This window comes from Melanotaenia boesemani, chromosome 16 (assembly GCF_017639745.1).
Source record: "Melanotaenia boesemani isolate fMelBoe1 chromosome 16, fMelBoe1.pri, whole genome shotgun sequence".
In the NCBI taxonomy this organism is placed as follows: domain Eukaryota; kingdom Metazoa; phylum Chordata; class Actinopteri; order Atheriniformes; family Melanotaeniidae; genus Melanotaenia; species Melanotaenia boesemani.
In genome coordinates, this window is record NC_055697.1 from 19,529,844 (window position 1) to 19,555,532 (window position 25,689).

Sequence of the window (25,689 nt, forward strand, 5' to 3'; positions counted from 1 at the left end):
CATCATTTCAGTGACAGTCAGGTTAAACCTCTTCCTTATCTTCCAAAGACAAACTTAGGATCAGTGTCTTTGGGTGTAAACAGATAAAGAGGTTATCTGGCTCAGTCAGATATCAAGAGTGCCTTACGCTCCTTTTGATCTGAGAAGAGAATCAAGCAAAAAGTACAGTAATTTCCTCACCATCTTCTAATCTAAACAGGTCTAATTACAGGCACCAAGGTGTATTTGAGTGGATTCATAGCCTACATATTAGAGCACATCCATTGCACAACATGTCAGGAAATGGGTTGTGCTGTGCAGTTGCAGAGGCACCATCCTTTACTTTTGTTCTACTTCTTTTTCAGGTTGCATCACTAAAGTGTTGCCCTTCTCCTCATTTCATGAATCCTTGTGCAGATTGAGTAAGATGAAGTAATTAGAGGCTTTAACTTGGGTATCTAGCTATCTGCTCTGCTGAACATAAAGGCAACGAAGTATAATTAGACACTAGCCAACACCAAAGGTAGAGGTAGCAAACACTAACATACTTTGTTATTACCTCTGCAGATTACTTGATATGGCCACATCCTGACCTGTATTTGATGTTCATCTGATGAGGAACATAGCGTTTATTGACCATCCTCTGCTTCCATGGCAGAATGTCAACCATTGAGGCTCTAGCTATGAGTTTCTGCTTTATCTGTGATTGTTTTCTCAGCATATTTCAACAGTATTGAGAGTTCTGAAGGTGGAGAGGAATTTTGAGTCAATCATTTAAAGAAGCCACTCTTCCTGGGTTGTGAATTAAACAGCAGAGTGAATTCTCTAACAAACCTTGCTTTCCAGAGGAAGGCTGACGTTATATTGCTGGAAACATTTGTAATGTATATTTAGATAAAATGTTCAACTTATCTTATCTTAAATATTATGACCTGGAAAAGTTAGTCAATAGTGACGGACAGGAAGAGGTAAGTTTTTTTTCAAGATATTTAATAAACAAATATTCATATTTGTCTATATATTTTCTTATAAAACAATATATAATATTTACAATATATTTACAAAACATGCAGCACCATGTCTTTATAATACTGGTGTTGACATAATTCAATAGGGCATATAAGTACAGCAAGATATTGTTTACAGGGCAGTAATTTACTGCAATAACATAGTTCCATGAAAAGTGAAACAAGATAGCTGTGCCACTACTGACATCAATTATCCAAATACATCTAAATGTCTCTTCCCAACTTCCGATTCATCGTCAGTTGGTGGAGAATTGGATCAAGTTCGTTTTGCATCCCACCGGGTGTATCACTTTTCCAGGATTCATGTCTATCCTTCAGGGTGATGCGTTTGCATCAGCAACTTTGGCAGGAAAGAATGTCTTAGGTGTTGGGTGTCTGTGTGTGTCTGTCAGCATCTTTGGTGTATTCAAGGCAGAGAAGTATTTTTCAGTGTCTGTCACTGGTTTATTGATGTGTGCCTGTGTGTGGGTGCGTATTTCCATCTCAGAAGGTGTATCCATGTAGTTGTGTCAGCGTCTCTGACAGGTATGTAGGTTCCGGGCTGCAGTCCTGCTGACACTGTGATCTCGCTCTCCTTTCTCTGGTCGGCAGGCCAGGCCCTCGCCACAGTCACAGCGCTGGAACAGCTCCAAGCCGTGGGTGCCTTTCCTGCGGTGGCGCGTGCACACCTGGCCCTCTGTCAGCACAGGCTTACAGATGCGAGACCAAAAGTGTCTGGCACAACACAGACCCTCCGAGCAGTCTGACGATCTCAGGCATGTATCACCCTCTTGGCCTGGAGATAGAAGATGGAATGACAAGAAAATATGTTACATGAAATTGGTCTCAGTAAAAACATAAAATATGTGTAAAATAAGTGATTATTCCCAATAAAAGCTCACCTTTGACTGCATTTGGCTGATAACCGGGGGCAGTGGGGGGCCTTTTGGCTTGATGCTCCAAGGTGGTATTGTGTTTGTGCCAGCCAGTGCTGAGAAATGCATCTGTGTCATACAAGTCATTTGCCTGACAAACACCTGAAAAAAGGCAAAGGGAAAAAAATAAAACATTCATTTGCCACAGAGAAATAAAAACTCAAATTATTAATAAATATCAGTAATAGATATATTAAATATTATCAGTTACATCATTAGCAACGAGATGACAGTCATAAGTGTCAATATTTATTTCAGCTTAGATGTTTCTGCTCACCATTGCTGCAGCGGTTTCCTGCACAACACATGGAGTCCTTTACGCAGCGCTTCCTGCTCTTACGACAGGGGAGGCAGACACTTCGGGCGTCGTTGCAGAATTCATCACCCCCACAATCTTCATCATCGGAGCAAACACCTGACTGCTACAGCATAATAGTAATAATTTTAAAAAAAAACACCCGTCACAAAATATAGTGCTGTCGTAAAGCTTACATGAAAGCATTTCTTAACTTAGCTCACAGAGTTTACTTTTTTTACGCACCGGAGAGCTAATTACCTGTAAGGTGTCCACGGGTAATTTGTGTCCCATGCTGCCAGAGGGTGAGGTGCGCGGACTCGGACTGACAGTGTCAGTGCCTTTGCCAGCCGAAGCACCTGGCAAGTTTTTGATTGCGTTGGAGTTCATCAGGACTGCGCCAGCGTAAGCGTCCCCAAAGTATCCAAACAGCGTAAGATACACAGCCAAGAAGCGGTGTGCGAATGGGATCTGCACGATTCTCATCTTGAGTTCAGTTGCAAACAGATGAAAAAAAAGTCCCTCTGTTGAAAAACTGTTTGAGTGACAAAGTCCAAAAAGCCTTGATTCCGAATCCCAAAGTTTCCAGAAAGTTTCTGCACAACGATGCTTGGATGTCTCCTGACTCACAGTCCTGGGATGATCTCTTTATACATGTGGACCTGTTTGTCTTCCCGCCCCTCGCTGTGCACAACAAAGGCGGAGGGGTGGAATTTCAAACAGAGACCCACTGTACGGAAATGGCCATCCCTGCACAGCACTACGTTTCGAGTTGTTTGTGGAATGATAATGACCTGCAAAGCCTGTCTGAATACCCATCACCGAAGCGCATAAGACATGCAATAATATACCTATATACTTGTCACTGGGTGAGTTTAAGCTCAGATTTATTTATTTAAACACACACACAAAAAAAAAAAAAATCGACAGACTAAACTAGTGTTAGTCTGTCGTTCCTTTTAATCTGCTATTTGTGGCTTACCATAAATCTATTAAAATGTATCTAGTCCCACTCATATCATTAAATGATTTAAAAATCTTCTTTCTTTCTTTCTTTATATATATATATATATATAAACCTTGTGCATGTGTCACTCAACATGACAGCATCAGCATATTTCATATTTCGTTATTTCGTTTCTTCCATACTTTCAGTATTTTCCATTAGAGCAGAGCCCATGTTTGTGAGGGCTGTTTAGTTGTTCCAAATCCTTTGACGTCGAAGTTGACTAACTGCCCCCTGGCTTGTTTAAGACTAGTGATTGAAGTTACTTGCGTCGATTAACTACTTCATTTGATCTTCCTGATTGCAAAGGTAGCAATTATCCCCCAAAGTGTGTTTGATTACACCAGCAGCGGACATCGATGTGTAGGATATGCAGACCATTAAGGGGTGTGAAAAGTTTACCGAATTAATGGACTTCCGCGGGGAGGCCTTTCTGAGTTGACTGGCACTTTGAGATTAAAGGCGACTCTGATCTGCCTCTCTTTGACCCCTTTGGGCTCCAACACTGAAAAAATCGCTTCAATTAGTTATTTTTGTGCTATATTCAAACGAAATCTTAAAAACGTGTATTTTATCAGTCTGTCAACCAAACTTCACCATTTTCCTATTGTCTGACAGTTAACACCATGCCATAAAATGTTAAAGTTGCATGTCTGAAAATACTAGAATATTCTTAGGTATAAACTTTAAGGAGACAGGAAGGAAGGCGCACAGGCTCTGAAGTGCGCAATTGTCTTTGCGCGAAAATAACTTGGCACTCGGACATCATCTGCTGGTCACCTGTAGCCCACGTTTGGGTGTGAAGCTGTAGCCTATGCGTGTGAGGCTGTGCGTGTGTGTGTGTTTGAACAGACAATGTACTCCAAGGACAGCAGACAAACACACTAGCACTTTGCGCGTTTGAATTGCTGCATATCTTTTGAAGTGGAGCTTTTATCTCCACTTTACTAAATGTCAGTGCTGGTAAGGTGAACTCCTTTGAGGCACTTTGATCCTCTTTGATCTCCCAAAAGTGTCACCCTGTTGTTATGACTGAAGCCATTTCCCTGTCCCCCCCAACAAATTTGTTGTGCATACAGCACGGTGACCAGGAGAAGCTGAATCATCTCCACTTACATTTAAGAGGTTGAAATTAACTCCAGGACTAAGTATTAGATCACCGGGGTTCTTACAAGTTCCATACCAAAATGAGGCTCTTCGGTTAAGTGACATTTTTCTTACCAGCAGCGCCCTCTTGTGGGAATTACCGCAAACTGCAGCAATCTTCAAAATCCAAGCTTTCTATAAACAGCTTTTGGTTGTTTAAAAGAATTAAGAGACAAGCATTCACTTAAAATTATTGGTTTTTACTCTATAGTTTTAAAAATCTTACACATGGCACTCTGCAAAATTAATTTACAGCAGAAAACAACATAACACAAGGCAAACATCAGGTAACTTTGCAGAAGGCAGTCAAGAAAGTCAAAACCAGTGTTTTGGAAAGTGATGACAAACATAAGGCTTTGTGACAAACAACACAGTAAAATACGTTTGATATATTTACAGAATTAAGATTTCTACTATTTTTTTTAGTTCTCTGTCAAAATATGTGTCTTTCTGCTCAGCTTCCTGAAGTCAAACCTGTCCAGCTTATTTAGGATCAAATGATAAAGTGAGAATTTGAATCATGATGCATTGTGACTGATGCTATCTTACAGTTAAAGATTGTCAAAACTAATAGCAAGAGATTTATGTTCAAACTGCAAATCATTCTTGCTTTCTCTAAATGCTCAGATTTCATGGCTGGAACAGGTGATTAATGCTCACTGGTATTTCATATCAGGCCATTAGTGGTTGATGTTTAAAGATCACAGCGGATAAGTAGAGAAAAGCATGTCATTGCAGTCATATCAGGGAGGACATGTTTGTGATCATCTTTCTGTTCATAAATGTTCCCGTGAGATAGAAAAGGCATAAGCAGGAAATGGATTTCATATATACTTTTGATGGCCATCAAATGACTAAGGATTCTATTTTCATTATGATTAATGTTTATTAAGTATAACAAAAGATGAAGAGCAGCCATCTAAGAGGACATGTTTTTGAGGTGTTTATGTGTTCATGCAGCATTGCTAAGGTTGTATGATGTTAATTCTTTATGCCATTGACTTAAGGCACTTACAATCCTTTTGACCTAATGTTCTGAGTTTTGGATGTAGGAGGTGATGAGCTGGGTTATGCTTGAAAGATCACGGTGCAGAGCTGAGTCTTCATAAAATATATATTTGTTTCCTTTTGCTCTTTGTCTCTAGGAGGTATGTTAAAATTCTCACAAAGAGGATGATGACTCCTGTTTGTCTTATGATAATGTGAATGTGGTCAAATTTAGCTCCAATGTAGGTAAATTTGTAAGGATGAACTTAACATAGTTCATTTAATCCCTTGAAAATGCCACTTAGCACAATTCAAGTGATATAAAACAATTCTTCACACATGTTTACAAACTTATACAAGTCTCCGATTTTCTAAAGAATGATTTCAAGTACATTACAAAGTAATCAAGCACAAAGAAATCACAATACAAAAACAATAACCAGTACTGTCAACATTGCGTATTATAATTCATCAACAGCACCAAAGACACTGAAACCATGTTCACAGTTGTGTCAGAACTGTACAGGGGGAAACAAAGGACATCTGGTCAGGATGAATGGGAAGAGGCATTTAAATGAACAACAAACCAAAGGAGAATATTGCAAGAGAAGCATCTATATGTGTGATTAAAAGCGCATTAAAATACAAAAAAAAAGAGTGTTACTTATACTAAAGCTTAAAATGAGCTGCTAATTTTCTCAGTTTATGGTCTTAAGTGCATAATGACACATTGCTTCATGGAAATACTAGCATGTCATATGTGCCGGTGTGTGATTCATTAAACTTTAAGCAGGGCACTTAAAGAGTCACATCTCCTCCCACTGAATGCACAGTGTTTGTGCATTTCAAGGTAGATTAATCTCATATAAGGTGTACTAAGTATTTGATTTTATCCCAGTTGAGTTTATTTGTGACAGCCTAACCTGTAAATTCAAATACTATGTACCATACATACTGTATGCTATATAAGTAATTTAAATAAGAAGAAAATCTGTGACATTCAAGATAGTCTTGAGCACTTGATACTTGGAAATAATAGTTTGTAGATCTCTTGAAAGTACTGTGGACTGCAGCAAGTGGCTGCATGTTGAAAACCAGGCAGCTACTGTAGTCAAATCATGTTCCCTTCCAAAGTCTACCAAGTAGTTCTTCAAATACCACATGGAGAAAATTTTAAGAAAGAAATTTAACATTTGCTTCATCGGTATTTAAACAGTGCTCTGCATTTTCACACTCTTACTTAACTTCAAACCAAAATTTAGACAAACTATTACACATTCATTCATCCACTGAACGTCTTTCCCTATTCCATGGGAAAATCTGGCTCTATTATCAGCCTCTGTTTAGTGTTTGTGTGTGTGTTTGTGTGTATCCCTGTACTTTCTGTGCCTTTGCCTTTAAACTTAAGTGTAAGACAACACTGAAGAAGTGCTACAGCAGTCCCATAATAAATGCTTTATCCAGGGCCACAGTGAAATAAAGGCATATCGGTGACCTAGAGGGCTTGCCATCCATCTGTTTGTCTTCTTTTCCATATCCCACTTTCATTTTTATGCAGTTTTTGTTGTTTTTCAACATTTTTTATTATTTTTATAACCAACCATGTCCTCTAAGATGGCCTCTGGTCTCCAAGCCATCAAAAACCAACAAAAGAAGAGTTTCTTTTGGTTTTAAGTGGAGAGGAGGACTTCAAAAGTCTACATCCCAGCCAGAGTTATCATCAGGAGGTGGGTCTTCGTTGTCCTCTGGGAAGCTATCGAAGTTACTTGTGTCAACTGCGGATGTGACCTGATAGAAAGACAAGAGACTCATTTACATATAGAATAAACACAATATCCGACATCAACTGGATTTTGAGAGAGGATAGTAGAACTACACACTTACATTAGGGATAATAGGAGGTGTCAATGTCCCCTTCTTCAAGCCCTCCCAATTAAAGCCCTCAAACCACCTGAAGCAAAAACAGCATTGGTTCATCATAACACACCTTAACACTGTGAGGGGAAATAAAATCGGAAAGTGAAAAAAAATTCCCTTACTTGTGCTTTTGGATGTCTTTGACACCATTTTTCAAGTTTCCCAGTCTTTCAGAAGGATTATCCCTGAATTAGAAAAACCATGAGTATCAGGCCATGAAAATGACTTACTGGGAGTGAACTGGCTGGAGGAGCCAACACTTACCTGCATAGCTTTTTAATTAGGTTGGCAGCGTTTTTGGTAATTTTCTTTGGAAATTCAATCATGTCGATGCCCCTCAGGATGATGTTGTAGGTTTTCATTGGATCAGGACCAGAGAATGGAGGACTGTACAAAAAAGGCCTGGATATTAGTTTTTAAATAGAAACTGCATTACCATTTCTTTGTGTACAGAAGTGTTACCCCGTTTTCTGAAAGCTCAGTGTTTCTGAAAGAGTTTTGCATGGTCATGTGAGCCACCGAGAGTGCTTCATAAACACATTTACAAACATGTCCAGGCTTGTGTGTACCTGCCAGTTAAGAGCTCAAACATGAGGATTCCCAGAGACCAGTAGTCGGCTGAGATGTCATGGCCCTTGTTCAGAATGATCTCTGGTGCTACGTACTCTGGCGTCCCACAAAAGGTCCACGTTTTCTTCCCAAAGCCGATCTTTTTGGCAAAGCCAAAGTCCACCTGAAGAGGAGAAATATTTTGTTGAAAAATGTTATCAGGGATACAGTCAGAATAATTATTTAATACAAGTTTCACCTGTATTTCATTATATTACATTAATATTATGTGTTATTTTGGTGTAGGTGGAAGGAGTCTCCGTATAAGTGTTGCCGTTATTGATAGAGAGTAGATTGGGTTTTTCTAAAGGAGACAAAGGTGCCTCTGTGAGGAGGAAAAGGAACAGGAGTTTGCCTTAAAAACAGAACCCAGTTTAACCTGAATCATAGAGTGATTATTTTTATGTTTACAGCTCCTGTGAGCTCTTGTGTGTTCAAAATTCTTTTTATACTTCATTTTAACATCAGAGAAAGATTACATTTCTCCCACTTGCATCATCTCAACTGTTAAAAAAAGACAAGGCAGAAAAAAAGACAGAGAAAACCTTGTTATGATGGTCGGTTATTACACCTTGATCTCTTACCAGCTTAGCATATCCCCTGTGGTCCAATATTAGGTTCTCTGGTTTCAGGTCTCTGTAGATGATGCCTTTGGAATGCAGGTAAGCAAAAGCCTCCACAACACAAGCTGTGTAAAACCTGGTGGTTGAGTCCTCAAAAGAGCCCCTGCAAACATAGCAGGAAAACCTGAGCTGAATAACGAATAAAAGGATTAAATATACAGAACAGCAGTGATGTCTTTCCTAAGACTCAGTCAGGTCAGGGCTACATGATTGGTTTCCTATTAACTTTTAAATTAGGTGTTGAAATACAAAAGTAAGCATACAGTAGTCATTTTCTATCCTCACCCTTGGTGTGTGAATGATTTAAATCAATTACATCTAGTGTGGCGACAGAGCTTACCGATCTCGAAGGATGGTCCAAAGTTCGCCTCCTAAACAGGCTTCCATCAACATGTAGAGGTATTTGCTGTCTTTGAAGGTTCTATAAAGTCTGACAAACAACAAACAATTAACTGTTAACTAAAACAGTGGCAAAATTAATGAATATTTATTGACTGCTGCACTGTAGAAAAGCAAATAGTTACTTTGGAAAATTGATAGAGGAACCAAAATGACTGCAACATACAATCAGTTCACCCCTTGCTCTGTATAAGTTTACCAGAAATTCAACTAAGAAAAGGAATTTGACATGTTTTTTTTTTTTATTATTATTTTCATTTACACACACAGAGTTGCTGGATAGCCAAAGCCAAAGTTTTAAAAATGAAGGCTCCAGCAATCTCTGTGACCCAAAATCTCAGTTTTCAGACTGCTCTGAACGCTCCATCTGTTATTTTCTTTTGTTATTGTTGTTTTTCTTTCTAATTTCACAAGTTGACAATATTTCATAGTTAATTGTTACAGGCACTACACATCCAGATGCTGCCTTGTGACAGGCTTCCAGGAGTTGGCCAATCAGAAGATACTTGGTAGTTGTGGCGTGAGAGACAGCAGCAAGAAAATGAGTGCCTATACTAAATAATTTCCTGCAAACTGCTGCCTGTAAACATGGCTGTAAACGTGAGAATTATTATAAAGTCTACCCTCTATGCATTACTAACGTAAGAGAGATTTCTTAAATCCTCTAGAGGCAATTATTTGGATCTGTGTTGGGTGTCATACTTTATCAGGTAAAGTTTTTCAGACACTTGTCATGCAGTGTGATGTCTGACCTGCCTGTGTTTTTGGTGCAGCTGCTTTCTTCTGAAAGGGCTGACTTGAAAAACTTTTTCTCTAAGTAAATATCAAATTATACAATATTATTGGAAGATCTGTTATTGGGAGTATGATTCTGCCTGTACCTTGAAATATTACTGGAACTGTGTTTTGGCTTAGGTTCAGTAGCCTGTTGATGCTTGTGTGCTGTCTCCAGTCTTTATGAGGTTTCCAAGGTACCATGTTAAAACAGACTAACATACTTGACCCCAAATTGGCAAAACTGTGTTGTGCACTGGCTTTTTAAATAATTCTGTTCATGCAGTTAGCTTTAATTACAATTTGTATAATTAGTTGTGGTCAAAAGTAAGGTGACTTTTGTTGTGAGTTTTGTTAAATGTAGTAGGAAACTTTTACCAAGTCCTACACAGAAAGTTCTGGTAATAAAACTTAGGTATCATGGCTCTGAGGTAATAAAGCAGTGATCCTCATGACATGTCAGACATACAAGTGTTTTATGATCGATAAAGCCATTCAAGGTAGTTGTTCAGGGTGTGTACCTAACAATAAAGTCAGAGTGGGCCTCCTGCATGATGAGCTTCTCTGAACGAATGTGCTCCTGCTGTCTTGTGTCAACAATGTGTCGCTTCTTCAGGATCTTCATGGCATAGGTCTTATTTTCATCACTCTTAAGTTGAACCTGCAGTAAGAAAGAAAGAAGAGGGTTCAAATCATGAGAGCCTCTACATCTTATTACGCAATCTTTAAGATTACTGTTTATCATGTTAATGTCTCGTACCAGCTCAACCCGTCCAAAACCACCAACTCCTAGAGTGTCAATGATGTTGAAGTCAGCTAAGTTGAGACTGAAGAAAAAGGCATTCTCTGCTTCATACCTGCAGTGCCATGAAAATGGGAGAAAAGAAAACATGGGAACAGGATTAGAAAAGAGATGAAGGATGAAAGAACACATAATCCACTTTCAACAACCTGAGACAAAATATCCGTTTCTTCCTGAGCTCATTTGTTTGCAAATCTTAGTGGATTTAACTTCTAGTAATCTATCAAGGATGTTTTTGAGGATGTGGAGTGTATAAATGCTAAGGCATGAACAGGATGTTTGAGTTTAGTCCTCTGGCGAATCATTTTGACCTCTTTGAACATAGACTAACTGTCCCCCAGCCTGTCCTCATTCTTGCTAGGGAAGAACAAAATTGGATATCTGTAACACAATCCACACTTCTCAGCTGGCTGTGAAGACATGCCTTGGCTCTGTAACTGTAACATCACAATATGCCAATGGTGACCTGCACATGCTGGCACAGGAGATTGTTTCCAAGTGTCCATCCCTTATCCCCAGATGCCCCCTGCCTTCCCCGGTTATTGTTTGATCTTGACAGAGTTTCATCAGCTCAGTGTCTGGATCAGTGGGCTTTGGATGGATCTGAGTCTGGACAGGCCTTTCTGGGTCACTCAGATCAGAGTATTGCATCAATGTCAGGCTTTTACACTCACTAAAATGGTTTAAAGTATGCTAGTTTGATGTTCATTTTCAAAAATAATACCTACGGGAAAGATTTATTTAAACAAGTCAGCAACTCCTTCATGCAGTATCTGGGATTATGTTTACTTACCAAAATGGTTTATGTAACAGTGGCTCATTATATGAGTTCTGTTCCAAGTTTAAGTTCAATTAATAAAATGGCATTTAAGATGTTTTAGGTTTGCCTCACTTTGTTTATAACTATCATTATGTGGCAATTTTAGATGTGAGAGGGGAATTTCACTTGTATCCTACCCAGTAGACTCATCGGTTACCCTGCATGCCAGAACAATTCAACCTTTCCCCTAAGCCGCATGCCACTGGGCCTTGTGATGGCACGTGTTGGCAGGTTACTGAGTACTATGTTTCTCAGAAACACATCAGGTTACCAGGACGCTCACAGTTTATTTGTGTTTATGTAGGCACTACTACTATCATGTGACATTTGCAGGCGATCCTTTCATCTTTTTTCTCCTCTCTCCTCATGTGGCCTGGCCCAGGAAAGACTGCAAATCCAAAAATCATCTCTGCTTAAGTGAGGGACGGAGAGAAGGAACTAAGAGTAAATGAATTACTTTGTGGGACAGGGGCAGGATTATCAACAAGATCAATTCCAAAGATGCAGGATTAAAGAGTTCAGAGACACGGAAGACATATACAAAATCTGTGGGATTTTACAAACATGATGAATTTACGTTCTGTTTATAAAGTGAATCTCTCAAATCTATTAAGATAAACATTGATCAGAAATCAGAGAAAAAAATTTATGGTGTAAAACAGTGTTTCACAATCCTGGTCCTCAGGAACCCCTGCCCTGCATATTGTAGATCAGGGGTGTCCAGCTCCGGTCCTCAAGGGCCACAATCCTGCAGGTTTTCGATATATCCCTGCTCCAAAACCACCCAACTCAAATTAATGAGTCATTATGCAAAACTTAATAGGCTGTTGGAGCTATTTAATTTGAGTCAAATGTGGTGAAGCAGGAAACATTGAAAACCGGCAGGACAGCGGCCCTTGAGGACCGACTTTGGACACCCCGGTTGTAAATGTTTCCAACTCCAGCATACCTGATTCAGATCAATTGAACTGCCTGCCAAGTTCCTTGCAAGCCTGCTAATAAGTCATTCATTTCAGTCAGGTGTGTTAATTTACAGAAACATCTTAAACATGCAGGGCAGGGGGTCCTTGTGACCAGGATTGAGAAACACTGGTGTAAAAGACCCAACATGGCTCACTAGTAGTGTCAGTATAAGGCCACCTGATGGCAGCACAGCTATATATTAAGGCACAAAAACAAATTGTGCTAAATTGAACATAATTCAAAACTCATCCATTAAATAAAACTTTTGTAGCCAGTTTCTAATGAAAGAATCATGAGTATCATATTATATTCAGCAGAAACACTGATTGCATTTTTTAAGAAAATTAAAAAGACAAGCATAAAATCAGACATTCCTTTGCAAGGAATTGTAATATTAAGAACAAATCTCTCACTTTGTCATTCAAAGACACATGAATCGAATGTAGAGATATTTACCAAAGAATCAAGCCAAATGTAGTTAGATAAAAAAAAAAAATCTAATATGGTTTAATGACGACATGGAATTTCAGATACACAATATAATACTGTCAAGCAGATTCAATGGGACTGAAACCATCCAGCCACCTTAAAAAGATTGGTTATCCATGATCTTGCATGAAATCTAAAAATGAACTCAGTTGCATCCAACAGTGTAAAATAATCCTGTTTATTTACACAGTTAATGTATCTTTTGGTCTTTTGTATGACAGCACTGCAGTTGAAAGCGTTTCTGCAGTGGTCATGTAGCACTCCAGTGGGCAATAATCTGTATCACTGCACAGATGAGGTCATAAAAATGATGCAATCCTCATGAGCCTAAGTGTGTGAGTATTTTATGTGTTAGTGTGTATGTGCGCCATCATTCTCATTTACTTTGCTCCCAGTCTTCCTGTTACGCACTCCCCAGCCTGAGTCTGGGGAGCAGAGACAGAAGAAGAAAGCACTTGTGACCTTAAAGCTAGCGCTCCTTAAATGCCATTTTTATTTACAAGTATTTCTTGTTTACTGAACTTCCACACTTCCACAAAAGACATGGTATATACAAACTCAGACAGGGTATTTTTTTTTTTTTTTTTTTTTTTTTTTTTTAATCAATTTTTAATCATGGAGGGAATTTTGTAGGTTGGAACTGAATTGCAGGCTAGTAAAAATTGCAATTCTAAATGACCAACCCCATTAAAAGTATAGAATGAAAGCAATGTTAACATATTTGAGGACAATCCAAAACAATTAAACTTTTTTTCCCTTTATAAGACAATTTAAATAGGTTTAAAAACATGTAGACTCTTGTCTCACCTTCCAAACAAAGAAAAACATTTTTAAGCATGTAAAAATAGTAAAATGAAATGTTAAATTTATCTGCTCTGCTTTGTGTTCCACAATGCTTCTCCTGCCAACAGAAGAACCACCTCAATCAAATTGTGTGCAAGCAGCACAAAGCAGAAAGGCAGCCTTTAAAGAAAAGACCTGTCAACCTCACAGAGACCAGCTGTAGCCTGCTGTACAGTTACAGAAGGGTTGAAATGTGCTTATCTGCTGTGACTAATTAGCGATAGTTTCCATTACTTGGGGATCTTGACTTAGGCTTTCTTCACCAAGAAACAAATGTGCTCTGCTGAGGAAGCAGTGCCAGGAACAAGACACATAAAGCACGCAGCAGGAAAATCTATCTTAATAGAGCTGAAAACAGCTTTGATGAGGGAGTCAGGGGAGTAAGTGGTTCTGTTTTAAAGTGACTTTCTGTGAGAGAACAGGACTTATGATAATATAACAAATCAAGCAAAAGTATAAATTCTTACTGATTTCCATAGAATCAAACTTACTTCCCTAAAGACCAAGAAGAATGGGTTGAGCAGGTTTCTGTTTGTCACACATTTGCTGGCAGAGCCATCACCACCAGCAGTGAGCCATAAAGGGGTACCTGACTGGGAGTGAATGCCAGACGTAAGCTGCCACATCCCTCGTTATACCCATGCTACCGCTCTTTCCTCATAACATCTTTCCAACTCTGTAGCTGGTGCTGTGTTCTGCTCTTTTCCGGCTAAATGCCACTGACTTGCAAAAGATGACTGGCACTCTCAGCAGTCAGCTAGAAACCCAAAGCATTGCACAGAAGTCTTCCCTGCTTGTCACATGTCTTGTTCTCTCACAGTCTCGCTTCACTCCGGGCATCAATCTGCATATCAGATAAACTGCTTCTGGTCTCGCACGTCTGTAATATGTCACTGATGGCTGCTTGTTTCTCCTTACCTTGACACACAACATCATGCAGACTGAGGAAGGTATCTGATTATACCATGGCTGAAACAACCCCAAGATTCCGTCTATGGTGTTAATTTCTTGTTTCCATGGTGACAACAAATAGAGTACTGTACATATTAATTCCTCCAGAAATAGAGGCAGAGGTCGTAACCTCTGATTTGTGGTTTGTAGCTTGTCTATTGTCTTGTTATCCAACACATGTACAGGCACCAAGCATTCACAGTGGACCTGGAGAATAGTTCATAATGAAGCAGCCAGTCAGAAGTCAAGATACTGTTTTATAGAAGACAGCTGAGACCAAAAAAAATTAAAATAAAAAGGAGAATAACTGGAAAACTGTGCAATATTTGGTATAAACAGTACTGTACTAAACTCTTGAGCCACCTCTAATTTCTTTATATATTGTCAAAAAAACAAAATAGGTGAATGGAATTTAAATGTGGACAAACATAAAAAGAAATATGGTATACAGAATAAGGAAAAAACTTGAAGGTCAATATTTGATATGACAACCTTTATTCTTAATATTCTTAGACAAGCTTTCTTATCATTTCTTTCAGTAGTCTTTATGAGTAGTTCTTCAGGCTTCTTAAAGGACATTTAAAAACTCTTATTTGGATGTTGGCTGCCTTTTTCTCCATTCTCTGTCAAGATGATCCGACACAGCTTCAGTAATGCTGAAATCTGGGCTCCAAGGAGGATTCATCACTCTATGAGACCTGTTGCCACTGATTTTCAGTCTAGTTCTTGTGTAACTTGGCATATCTCAGGCTTTTCTCCCTATTTTACGTCTCTAAGAATTTCTTCGACAGCCACCCGAGACCATTTCTGATGGGGGTCTTTGCTGTTTTTTTTTTTGTTTTGTTTTGTTTTTTTTAAAAGAAATCATTTGCAGGTATGGTGAATCTGTTGCAAATAGTTTTAGGCCTGTCTTTTCTTCTTTAGCCCTCCCCATGTTCAATATTTTTGAGCACAAACTAAACATTATGCCAACAAGAGGATTTCAAGAAACTGGAAAATAGTTTTTTAGGTATCACTTTTTTGATGGAAAAAATATATATCCAAAAATAGCCAAAACTGTTGCCTTTTTCACAGATGCAACTAAAAATGGAAACAAATAATGTGTGTTTATGGCAGGCTCCCAGTAACAAACGTCTCAAAATACAATTTTTTGTCTGTTAAGTGTAGACACAACCTCATGAGTTATATGTGCCTTTTTAAAACTTTAATGATTCATAGAGTTAACTGGTTGAACTAAAAGCAAACAAACAAAATCCATTCCTCTTAAAATTTCTGGGTACAAGGAATGAACAGAAATAGGTAAAAAAATAAAAAATAAAAAAGCAGCCAATGTTCAAAGAAAAACTTCACTATTTCATAAAACCACTAAAGAATTACAAAAAAGTCTGGCTGCTTGAAGGAAAATATTTAGAAATCAATGATGGCTTAAGACATCTACCATAATTCAATACATGGTAGATATTTTAAGCAAAACAGTAATTCTCATTTGGCTTACTTGGCTTTGGCATCAGCATCCTCGTGGCCTTTACTAGACACATCTTCCAAACCTCCAATTAGGTGCTTGAATGAACTGAAACAGACAGTAAATATTAAAAAGCTCTTGGTTAAACTTTTCATACACTTTTATACAAAAATCTGCACTCAGTTTAAAGTATTACATAAATTCTCTTGTTCGACGGGTAATGAATTAACAGATTATGGTTCCAGGAAAAGCAGTTTGTACACCGCAGGTGATCTGTGTGCAGTGCATGGCCGAGACCACCAAAAAAACACTGCCAGTTACTATTAAATATTCATCAGCCTGCTTTTAGAGACAAGCCTTTAAAAATCCCAGAGGAGAAGACAGAGCTGCCCTGAAGAGATGTAAAACACTGTGACAGCAGTTGGTGGGTGAGTGGGAAGCTTGAGACCAGAGTAGAAAGCGCATTCATTTTCAACTGAATGAATTATAAAAAATACTGTGCAGAATGATAAGGAAGTCATTGGAGTTTATGTAAATTGTCATTAGGCAAAACTGCCTGCAATGATTTTTTTTTTCCAGAATAAAGTCATTTAACTCTTTGAAGTAAAAGAAACAAGGAAACCATCTTTTTAATGTCATCATAACAAAAAAGACAGCAAAGAGTCAAAGTTAATCTATAAACTCAAGGGTTTGACTGAAAAGGAAAAGTTAAAGAAGGATTTTCATGAGGTTTTATTTGCAGAATAATACATGATAGTGAGTAAATAAAATGCTTTCTCACTAAAACATTTGTGTTTATGTCTATCCTAATGGGTGTAATTTTTTTCTCTGAAGAAAAGAAACTTGCTGAGACGGTTTTTCATGAAAGACCCTTTGAGCTCTCAAGCAGAAGATGCAATAAATCTGGTGTTTTTTCTTCTCTTGAGACAATAAAGTCTGTTAGCTGACTCTTTCTGAGTGGAGCTTTTGTTTAAATGTTTGTCTATTGCACAGACTCAGTGACTCCCCGTCGCTTGTGTTTATTACATCTCTCTTTTCCATGACTCCTACCGTTATCCTTGTCTTACCACTTAAGCTGCACAGTTTCATTTTGAAGTATAGATGGATATATAGAGAATCACTAAAATCATGCAGGGGAAAAAAAATCTACAAACAAACGTATGCACCAAAACTGGTCTGGCTGGTAACACGTGATGAACCAGGTCTGCAAGCCACAATAGCACTAGCTGCTTATATGATAGGCATAATCACTTTTGCTGAATGCCTCATTTACTATACCCCCTGTTGGCTGTGACAGGATGTGCCTGTTCCCCAAGGCCAGAGGGAGGCCATAGGTAAGATGATACCATGTCCTCCCCATGCCGAACCCGTCTACTTGTCTATTTTAACCACATAGCTAAGGATGCTCAGAGGCTGACAGCTTTCTTAGGTAGTAATCTGTTAAAAAACTATTTTTTAGTGTACAGATTTAGTGTACCAAGAAAACTCAGCAAGCAAATGTTTGGGCTGAGATGTGGATCTAGAAAATATATTTACTGTATGTTCTGAGATCATTTAGTAAAAGCCACTAGAAATAAAAACACCCCTTTCCCCAAGCATCAGTCTAAACTGAGGCTGGATTTGAGACACTTTTTATACCAGATTTGCTGACATCTTCAAAAAACTTACAGATGTTTGCTCTCGTATGAGTATCCAAATGTATATTGTATGAATTCTTGAAAAATGAATAGAAACAGAATAGAAAACATTAAGTTTTTTTCTAAACCTTATTTATACTCACTCTCGATCAATGACTAGACAGGTAACTGCCTCTGCTGCAATGACACTGGCTGTCCTTATGTCCTCCCTGGAGAAAAAGAACATAAGAATACACAGTTTAGAATAAGGATCAGACGTACTTTATTAATCCCCAACTGAGAATTTTCAAAAAGACAACAAATTACCACTCATCATATGACCACTATCAAATCACATTAATATTAATTTTAAATGCCTCATCAGAGGACTAATAGACAGTTAAGTTTCTTGTATAATTCAACTGAACTGACTTTAAGTGGTACTTGCACACAATGAAAGCATCATTTAAAGCAAACAACACACACAACTGGAGGATAGGCATTACTCTTTATTGTATTTGAGATCAAGTTCATCTTCCTCTGATGATTCCTCTTCAGAGGAGTCACCCCAGTTGCATGAGTCCTCTGAGTCCGTATTCCAAGAATCCATCCTTCACTGTGAAAAATGTTCAGCACACAGAGTCCCACAGGGATAAGCCTTAACTCGGAAGCAGCACACTGCCAAGGGTAGTCCTCCACCAAATGACACCTGTGTAGTAATTTTGTGTAAAGGTCCAGTCCAGGTGTAGTGGAATCCTTTCTAACATAACCAAAAATATTACAAAAAGAGAGGAGATTCTTCTGGGTATATCCCATAAGCAGACTATTTTATAACCTGTAATTTCTTTTGAAAAAAGAAAAAATAAGTGACTGGATGTATTTATCCTAGTGTGTAGGAAGTCAAAAGCTAGAACAAGCTTTGCTCTGAATCAAAAAGAGTTGGTTCAGATCAGCTGAAGCGCTAACAGTAACTGACAATCACGCTCTGTCTCCTCTGGACTCACAGACATATGGCAACCTATTTCAATAAACTGAGGTGGCAATTCCTCCTCATGCCATGTGAACTCCCTCTGCCTTCCCTCATACAAACCTCCCAACACTCACAAACACACACGATAACACTGACTCACTCTTTCTGATGACCCCTTTGAATAAAGGTCGCAGCTGGTGGGGGAACAACAATTTTTGAAAGACAAGAACTAAAGCGGAGGAGATAGCAGGGGAGAGGTTGGCAGCGTTTGACAGGGGCAGAGGATATATCAACAGATGACCACTGAGGCCCTCTGGCTAGAGTAGCACATGCAGTGTTAAATTTGCCTTTGGTAGGGCTCCATGATCTGTATTCATGGTCTTAACACACTAATCTAGCAAACAATTCTGCACACAGCCTCTTCATCCACAACAGTATCCGGCACCACCGACATTGCCCTGCTGATGGTATTAACAGATGAAATAGGGTTTGATTATTTAAGAGTGTCAAAAATTTAAGCCACTTTGAATATGGTGTGTTTACAAGCTGTAACATCACATTTTTTAAACATTTTTAAATATCTATATGAGCCAACTCGTCATGCTTCAAGCATTTTATCAAGGATGAGCAACATCCACACCCATGATCTGTTACATGTGACAGTTTCTCCCATTAAAACAAGTGAAAAATGCTTGTGCCATTTAATAACTACGGTCACTCAACGAAACAATTTAACATATCAGGTTGTGTTGAAATAGCATTTATTTAAGCAGAACTCATCCTTAGGAGACCTGTAGGGTTTCATATTAGTCCGAGGGTTGTTACACCTGTCTCCTGCTGCTCGGCTATAGCTGTGGAAAAGAACATTGGAGCTCCCCAGCACTGATAATAGCAATGTTCTATATGAAACACAATCTCAAAGCAATGTCTGTCAGTGTGATTCATTTGAACACTGCTGAGCCTAAGTCATTCACAATGGGTATGCACTTGTTAATTGTGGCACAAGAAAAAAATGCACTGGAACACAGACACATGTTTGCACACGCACAACACACTAAAAGCAGCTGCATGCTGTGTCTGGAATGCCTTTTGGGCTTACACGGGAGCTTGCGGTGTTGATTTCCAGTAGATGGTTGCAAGGAACATGGTAATTAGACAGCGATCTGGTGTCCTCAGAAAGGGGTTATGAAAATATTAAGAGGAGCAGCAGCTAAACGGACTGAAGGGAGGGACATTTAGCAAGGATCAGGACTGGAGCAAGAACAAGATGTGGATTTGAGACATATACACAAGGATTTGTGTGTTATGTTTAATGTATTCAGGTTTTGAAAGGCAATTTGCAGCCAGTTTAAAAAGGTTTTTATTTTTTTATTATTTCTTTTTGCAAACAAATTAACTTTATAGTTTTATTTGTATTTCTGAATCTTTTAATAGAAGGAAATGTTCATATTTTATTTGTAGTAGAATTTATAGAAAACTGAATTATTCAAAACAAACAAACAAAAAAGTAGATTTCCCAACTTTTGTTGTTTTCTTTTCTAATCTACAGATATTCATATCCAAAATTCCCTTTGCAAACACTTTCTATTAATCCATAAAAAAGCTGACAAGAATCCTGAACTTTGTTGAACAGTGTTTACATTTTTATGTGAACCAATGAAAACATTTGTATTTATTCAATACTTAATTTACATATCTACATTTAACACTGTTAAAACCTTGGCATTTGATGAAGGGTGGTTTTTGTTTGTAATTAACTAAGAGAGATTCATGGTGATACTTTTCTGTGAAACATTTTTACTCTGTTTTTCTAGTATACTTCCTAAAGCACTTTGACTCAACCAGTGTTTGTGAACCTTTTTCCCATTATAGACAAACATTACACACATTGTGAAACACATTTTCCTCCTGTTACAGACTACTTTGCAATTTGTAAGAAATATAAAAAGTTTTTTTTAATGTTTTAGGACTTGTTATTTACACACATTCGCTTTTCTAGCTGTGTTATATTTAAGCAATGAGCTCTGCTATTAAATAATGTGTTAAACAACATGGTCAATGCTGTCCATGTTGGATTATTCTAACAATGATAATCTTTGAATTTGTCTTGTGAAATTCTTGGTTAGCCTAAATGTTTTGGGCTCTATTCCAGCTCATTGTCAGTGCTTTGCTTTTTTTCCCCTCTCTTTTGCACTGCCACCCTCCATGGTTTCCAACATCCAAAATAGAAATTTTCACTCATGGGAAATCGTGTCAGAGCGCTCCTTGTTCCAAACTGTCGTATTAAACAAAAACTAAGCATGCTTTCAAAAGTAAAAAGAAAGAAAGAAAGAAAACATGGTGTATGACTGTTACTTTCTCAAAATAAATATTCAGATCTTTAGCAGTTATCATGTTGTGGTGGTATACTGGGAGCAGAAGTAATGAGTGTAACAGTCTAAAATTTTCACAGCATGTTGTAAAGGAATATAGAATATACAGAGGAAACAGACAGAACCATAAGACAGGAATATAAAATATTAAATAGACTTGAAGGTAATAGTAAATGGCAAAAGGTCAAACTGTAACTTGGAGAAAGGTGGTTATTAAAAATGGTATGTCTTGGAGTGAAGACAAGAGATAAATCTATATTGCATTGCTCAGACTAATAAGTTCTGCTTTGCCTGGTGCAGCATGAAAAACCATTTTATGAAGCCAGCATGATATTACATGCAGTTTGTGTATAATTCAAGCAGAGCTGATAGAGTCAGTTTGCAACAGGATTTATAAGTGATGGTCAGTGTTGAACTTCAGCGACAAAAACAACTGTTGAAATAGAAAATTACGGGCTAATCAAGGCCCGGAAACTAAAAGTAATAACAAAGAAGCAATTTAAAGATTACAAAACACCAGAAATATTTGGCAATAGTATTCTTAAAATCTAGTAACTTACTGTCATTAAGATTATATAAGGTTATATCAGTGACAATTGAGACAAGAACACTGTTAGCAGAGTCCCATTATTGTACTTATGATTTAATAACAATAAAACAAAATGTAGCAAAAGAAGATGATTTATAAATAGTTTGAATGTCAATTAATAACCATTGACATGACATATAAGAAGGTAGAATTTGTAATTGATCCCAAATAGCCAAACATTCTTTTTGGATGTTTGTTGCTGCATCCAGGTCTCTGAAAAACAAACAAATAAAAAAACCAAAATAACAGAAACAGTAGTTTCTGTGTAATAACCTTGAATCTGGGCTGCAAACTGACCAATTACCTGTTTCCTTTTTACTTCAGTCATCTAAACTAAACCAAACATAGAGAGGAATAGTGATTTTGTGGATAAACGTGTAGTAAATACTGAGTTTTTGAGTCAATAAACCGGTGGGTGGTGTCAGGACTAGCATCAGGTTTATGTTGTCTTAAAGGAGTAATAAATAAACTTTATCTTGGTTATGAATTTAAGAGACAGTTGACCAGTGCAGTGTTGTTTACTGAGTTAAATTAATTGAAAATTAACTTTTTTTGGTTGAACTGAAAAACTGCTTATTTGGCTCATTATGAGGTAACATTCCCACACTAACTCACTGAAGATAATCTAACATAGCACCTCGGTTGGTCTGAAAGTGTTTTGACATTGACACCTATCACATTTCATGTCAGTGACAGACTTTTTTTAACTGCATCTCAAATCAACAGGGACATCCCTCCAGGCATACACACACAAAATCCAGTTAAGAGAGGTCAGGACACACATTGTCCACACTACTGACAGATCTATTCTGTGAGTTAAAGATCATACTTCTCCATGACTTGAAGAATGTGACATCAGATATGTTTCTGAAAAAGTCCAAGCAGCTTATGAGCCTGGAAGCACACCTCTTCCTGGAACAAGCACCTAGTGGGAAGTACTACTCTTATACAGTAACATTCATTCAGGGCTATACATAAACAACCTCAAGAGGAAAACATGTAATCTGATATTTGTTCAGCTGTTTTAACTTAAACACAACACACACTAACACTCACACAAGCTCCAAGAAACCACTGTGAGTGGCAGTAGAGCAGACTTTGATTTGTAAATTCTCAGAGATCAAAGCCAGCATCTTCCGATGGACAGAGAAACCTCTGAGTGGGGCTATTGAGTTTCATGAGCAAGGACACACACAGTTAACTCTTAATTAGAAAGATGACCAACAGACGAGCCCTCTGATCAAAAGCCTGTTGCAGAGATGGCCAGCATCTTTAGTATTTAAATTTGCAAGACTATCAAAGGTATTGTTGAATAAGCTTATCTCACTAAAGACCCTCCAAGACAAAAGGCATTTATGACAGCAGATAATAACAATACCAAATAGGCACTGAGGTGCTTCTTGTACAAAAGATATGCTTTTCTTGATTAAACAAATCAGGGGGTGCTCTTAAAGGGGATCTAAAGAGTTTTCAAAACTGCTGAGTACTATTTATTTTAAAACAAATGAAGAGAAACAACTTTATATATCATGCATCAAGCCACATGCAAACATTAGTTTTTTTTAATTTTACCAAAGAAAACTGAAAAAGTATCCTCAGATATCAGTGAATTCCTTGAAAAATCAAGTTATTCAACACAAAAGCAGCAAAACTGCTCAATGTGATACAAGTTGGTTTTTTATGTCATCCCCTCATTTATCAACAGCACATTTTTATGCCTCATTCATGTAAAAGGATCAGATTTTCTATATGGAACAACGTGTTCCTCCCACTGCATCCAGATCAAGACTTCCCAGCTTCACACGACCCACATGCATTTTAATGCTGTCATCCTCTATATCCTATAGTCATTAGCCTAAACATATGGGGAAAGCCCAGCCATCTGTGCAGCTCCAGCTGTTGCCTGAGCATCACATCCAGTAGCTCCAGTATTCCCTTTGAAAATAAACCTGGTTGAATTTTAACAGCACCTAAGCTGGGATTTTTTTTTAGCTTAGCTTAAGCCTCTTTGTATTTTAAAGTAGGGAAGCATTTGAGGTCCATTATGAGAACGTTTTCACATTCAGCAGCCACAAGATGGCGATATCTTCATTTACTGTCATGTTAATGCTTTTGATCACAAACATGCACTTCATATGTATGCGCTTAAGTGGATATCTTCTGCTTCTACCTGACCCATCACAGATGTACACTTAAGACTATTTTCTGCCTCTGCACTCCCTCAGTTTAAATAAAACATCCTCTGTGGAAAGGTACAATTATGACAAGACAGAACAAATATAGCACAAAAAGTTCACTGCAGGGCAGCAATCTTTGAATCTAGAACATATATAAATCATTTTTAGAACACACAGGTAATCTTCACTGTATAATATTTGGAAATCTTGATTGGTTATTGGTTACTGCTTATTCCAGGTATATTCTTGCCAACATAAGTATGTTTATTTAGTAGCAGCAGTTATGCTGAACTACACCATACAGGTGATTAAAAGGTATTCAGAGACAGTGAAAATTCTTTAAAATAGTCAAGGACAGAATGACAATCTTCTTGCTGTTACTAGTAAGAAAGTAAGAAAAATGGCAGAAGATTCTTGTCTAAATTAAATGAAATTTCAGCTGGCTGCACACTATTTGACAGTCAAACAAAAACCTCCAGTCACAATAGGTGACTTCTTTCCTGCAGTTTCTTGTCTGTATAAAAAGATGTGCATGCAGTACCAAAGACAGGTTGTCACTTCATGTGGTTGAGAGGGATCTTTGCTGTGCAGCATAAATACTGTCCTGTTCTTTTTGTTTTGTTTTGTTTTTAGGCAAAAGAAAAGGCATGAATAAGGCGAGGGTGTGATATAGTAAATGCTCTCTCATCTATACTTGTGAAAAGGACTAGAGGGAAGTAAATAAACAGATTAGTGCTGGGCAACAATTCAAATTTTCTAATCACAATTAATCACATGAAATGTTGCTATTAATCACATTGTTGCAAACAAAATGTCTTTTTCCTTTAAAAGAAGGTCTACTGCTATATGAAATATATGTATATATGTATATATGTATATATATGCTATATGTAAATTTGGTCTGCAACCTGCGGCTCCAGAGCCACAAGTGACTCTCTGGACCTTTCACAATGGCTCTTACATGGCTTAAAAGGCTAAAGAACTGACAAATGTTTTGAAATATTGATATAATAACAAATGCAGGTTTTTAGCATTTTTTCATGGAATAATTACATTGTATTTCCACAACATAATGACTCTAAAAGTACCAGTAACATTTGTTTTTATATAATGTATATATATATATATATATATATATATATATATATATATATATGTATATTCTTTGCTTTACTGTTTAGCTTAACCTATTGTGTCTGCACCTTCTGGTACTGGGAGTTAAGGGGTTAACATCTGGTTTTACAGGTGTAACGTCAAGTCTGTACATGTAACTATTAATATGTGTGATATCCACAGAAACTCCAGAATCTCCTAACTAACTAGCTAACAGCTCAGTAAAACCATTTCTATGACCACCAAACACAGTTAAGACAAAAAGCAATTTAAAGACCAGGTACACAAAATCCAAAAAATATGTAAACACAAATTATGGCTTCCCGTGTCCACCCTATGACCAAGATTTACTGAAGCAGAGGCAAAAGAAGTCCCAATTTATGCTTCAAGTTTGTAAAATCTAAATGTCTTACTTTGCTGTATTGCCTTAAAATATATATACACCAGGATAAAGCTGCATTTAATTATATATTTATATATGTTTCTCATAATCTTAAGGGAGCAGTTTCCCATCCAGAAACCATAATTTTCTGCCCATTTGCATGGGTTTTGACGGACAAAGAGAAATGTTGGTTTTTTTTCTTCTTTTTTAATTGCCAGACAGAAAACGTCTCTCCATTTTAATAAACCCACTCTTTCCTGATTACATCAGACACACCGCTGCAGCAGGACCGGACATGAAGGAAGAGATGGACTGCAAGCCAGAGCAAGAACTAAATGATAATAATTGCTTTGTAAGGTTTTTGTTCTAGTTACATGAGCTGTCATCTTAAAGTGTTTTAAGTTAAATTTAATCAAAGCTTAACTGAGTTTAAGACACTGGAAAAGAATGCAGAAAAAACATC

General features: G+C 37.7%; 2 protein-coding genes across 4 annotated transcripts in view; both read right to left on the reverse strand.

Annotated features, from left to right (window-relative positions):
• Positions 1-964: 964 nt before the first annotated feature.
• LOC121655755 (dickkopf-related protein 1-like) lies at positions 965-2,847 on the reverse strand. Of its 2 annotated transcripts, none has more exons than XM_042010579.1 (4): positions 2,478-2,847; positions 2,199-2,340; positions 1,889-2,023; positions 965-1,782 (listed from the first exon to the last, which is right to left on the reverse strand). In XM_042010579.1, the coding sequence occupies exons 1-4, from the start codon at positions 2,700-2,702 to the stop codon at positions 1,517-1,519; spliced, it is 768 nt and encodes a 255-aa protein (XP_041866513.1). In that variant the 5' UTR covers positions 2,703-2,847; the 3' UTR covers positions 965-1,516. The 2 variants fall into 2 exon arrangements, with proteins under 2 accessions (XP_041866513.1, XP_041866512.1); XM_042010578.1 differs by having other exon boundaries at positions 2,463-2,847.
• Positions 2,848-4,552: 1,705 nt separating this feature from the next.
• LOC121656015 (cGMP-dependent protein kinase 1) overlaps positions 4,553-25,689 on the reverse strand; it is a 92,610-nt gene continuing 71,473 nt past the window's right edge. For both annotated transcript variants that reach the window (XM_042010971.1, XM_042010970.1), the window contains exons 8-18: positions 17,788-17,853; positions 16,041-16,115; positions 10,438-10,534; positions 10,199-10,338; positions 8,845-8,934; positions 8,466-8,607; positions 7,842-8,005; positions 7,537-7,659; positions 7,395-7,457; positions 7,240-7,306; positions 4,553-7,143 (exon numbers count right to left, since the gene is read on the reverse strand). In XM_042010971.1, coding sequence (XP_041866905.1) covers positions 7,045-7,143; positions 7,240-7,306; positions 7,395-7,457; positions 7,537-7,659; positions 7,842-8,005; positions 8,466-8,607; positions 8,845-8,934; positions 10,199-10,338; positions 10,438-10,534; positions 16,041-16,115; positions 17,788-17,853 — 1,126 coding nt within the window. In that variant the 3' untranslated portion in view covers positions 4,553-7,044. The remainder of the gene's footprint in view (positions 7,144-7,239; positions 7,307-7,394; positions 7,458-7,536; positions 7,660-7,841; positions 8,006-8,465; positions 8,608-8,844; positions 8,935-10,198; positions 10,339-10,437; positions 10,535-16,040; positions 16,116-17,787; positions 17,854-25,689) is intronic.

Bases quoted from the DNA above. Each gene is read 5' to 3' on its own strand.
- LOC121655755 (XM_042010578.1), bottom strand. From the start codon at position 2,702: ATGAGAATCGTGCAGATCCCATTCGCACACCGCTTCTTGGCTGTGTAT. The intron at 2,024-2,198 runs GTGAGCAGAAAC...GCCTTTTTTCAG, and splicing joins AGGAAACCGCTGCAGCAATG to GTGTTTGTCAGGCAAATGAC. The intron at 1,783-1,888 runs GTGAGCTTTTAT...TTCTATCTCCAG, and splicing joins TCAGCCAAATGCAGTCAAAG to GCCAAGAGGGTGATACATGC.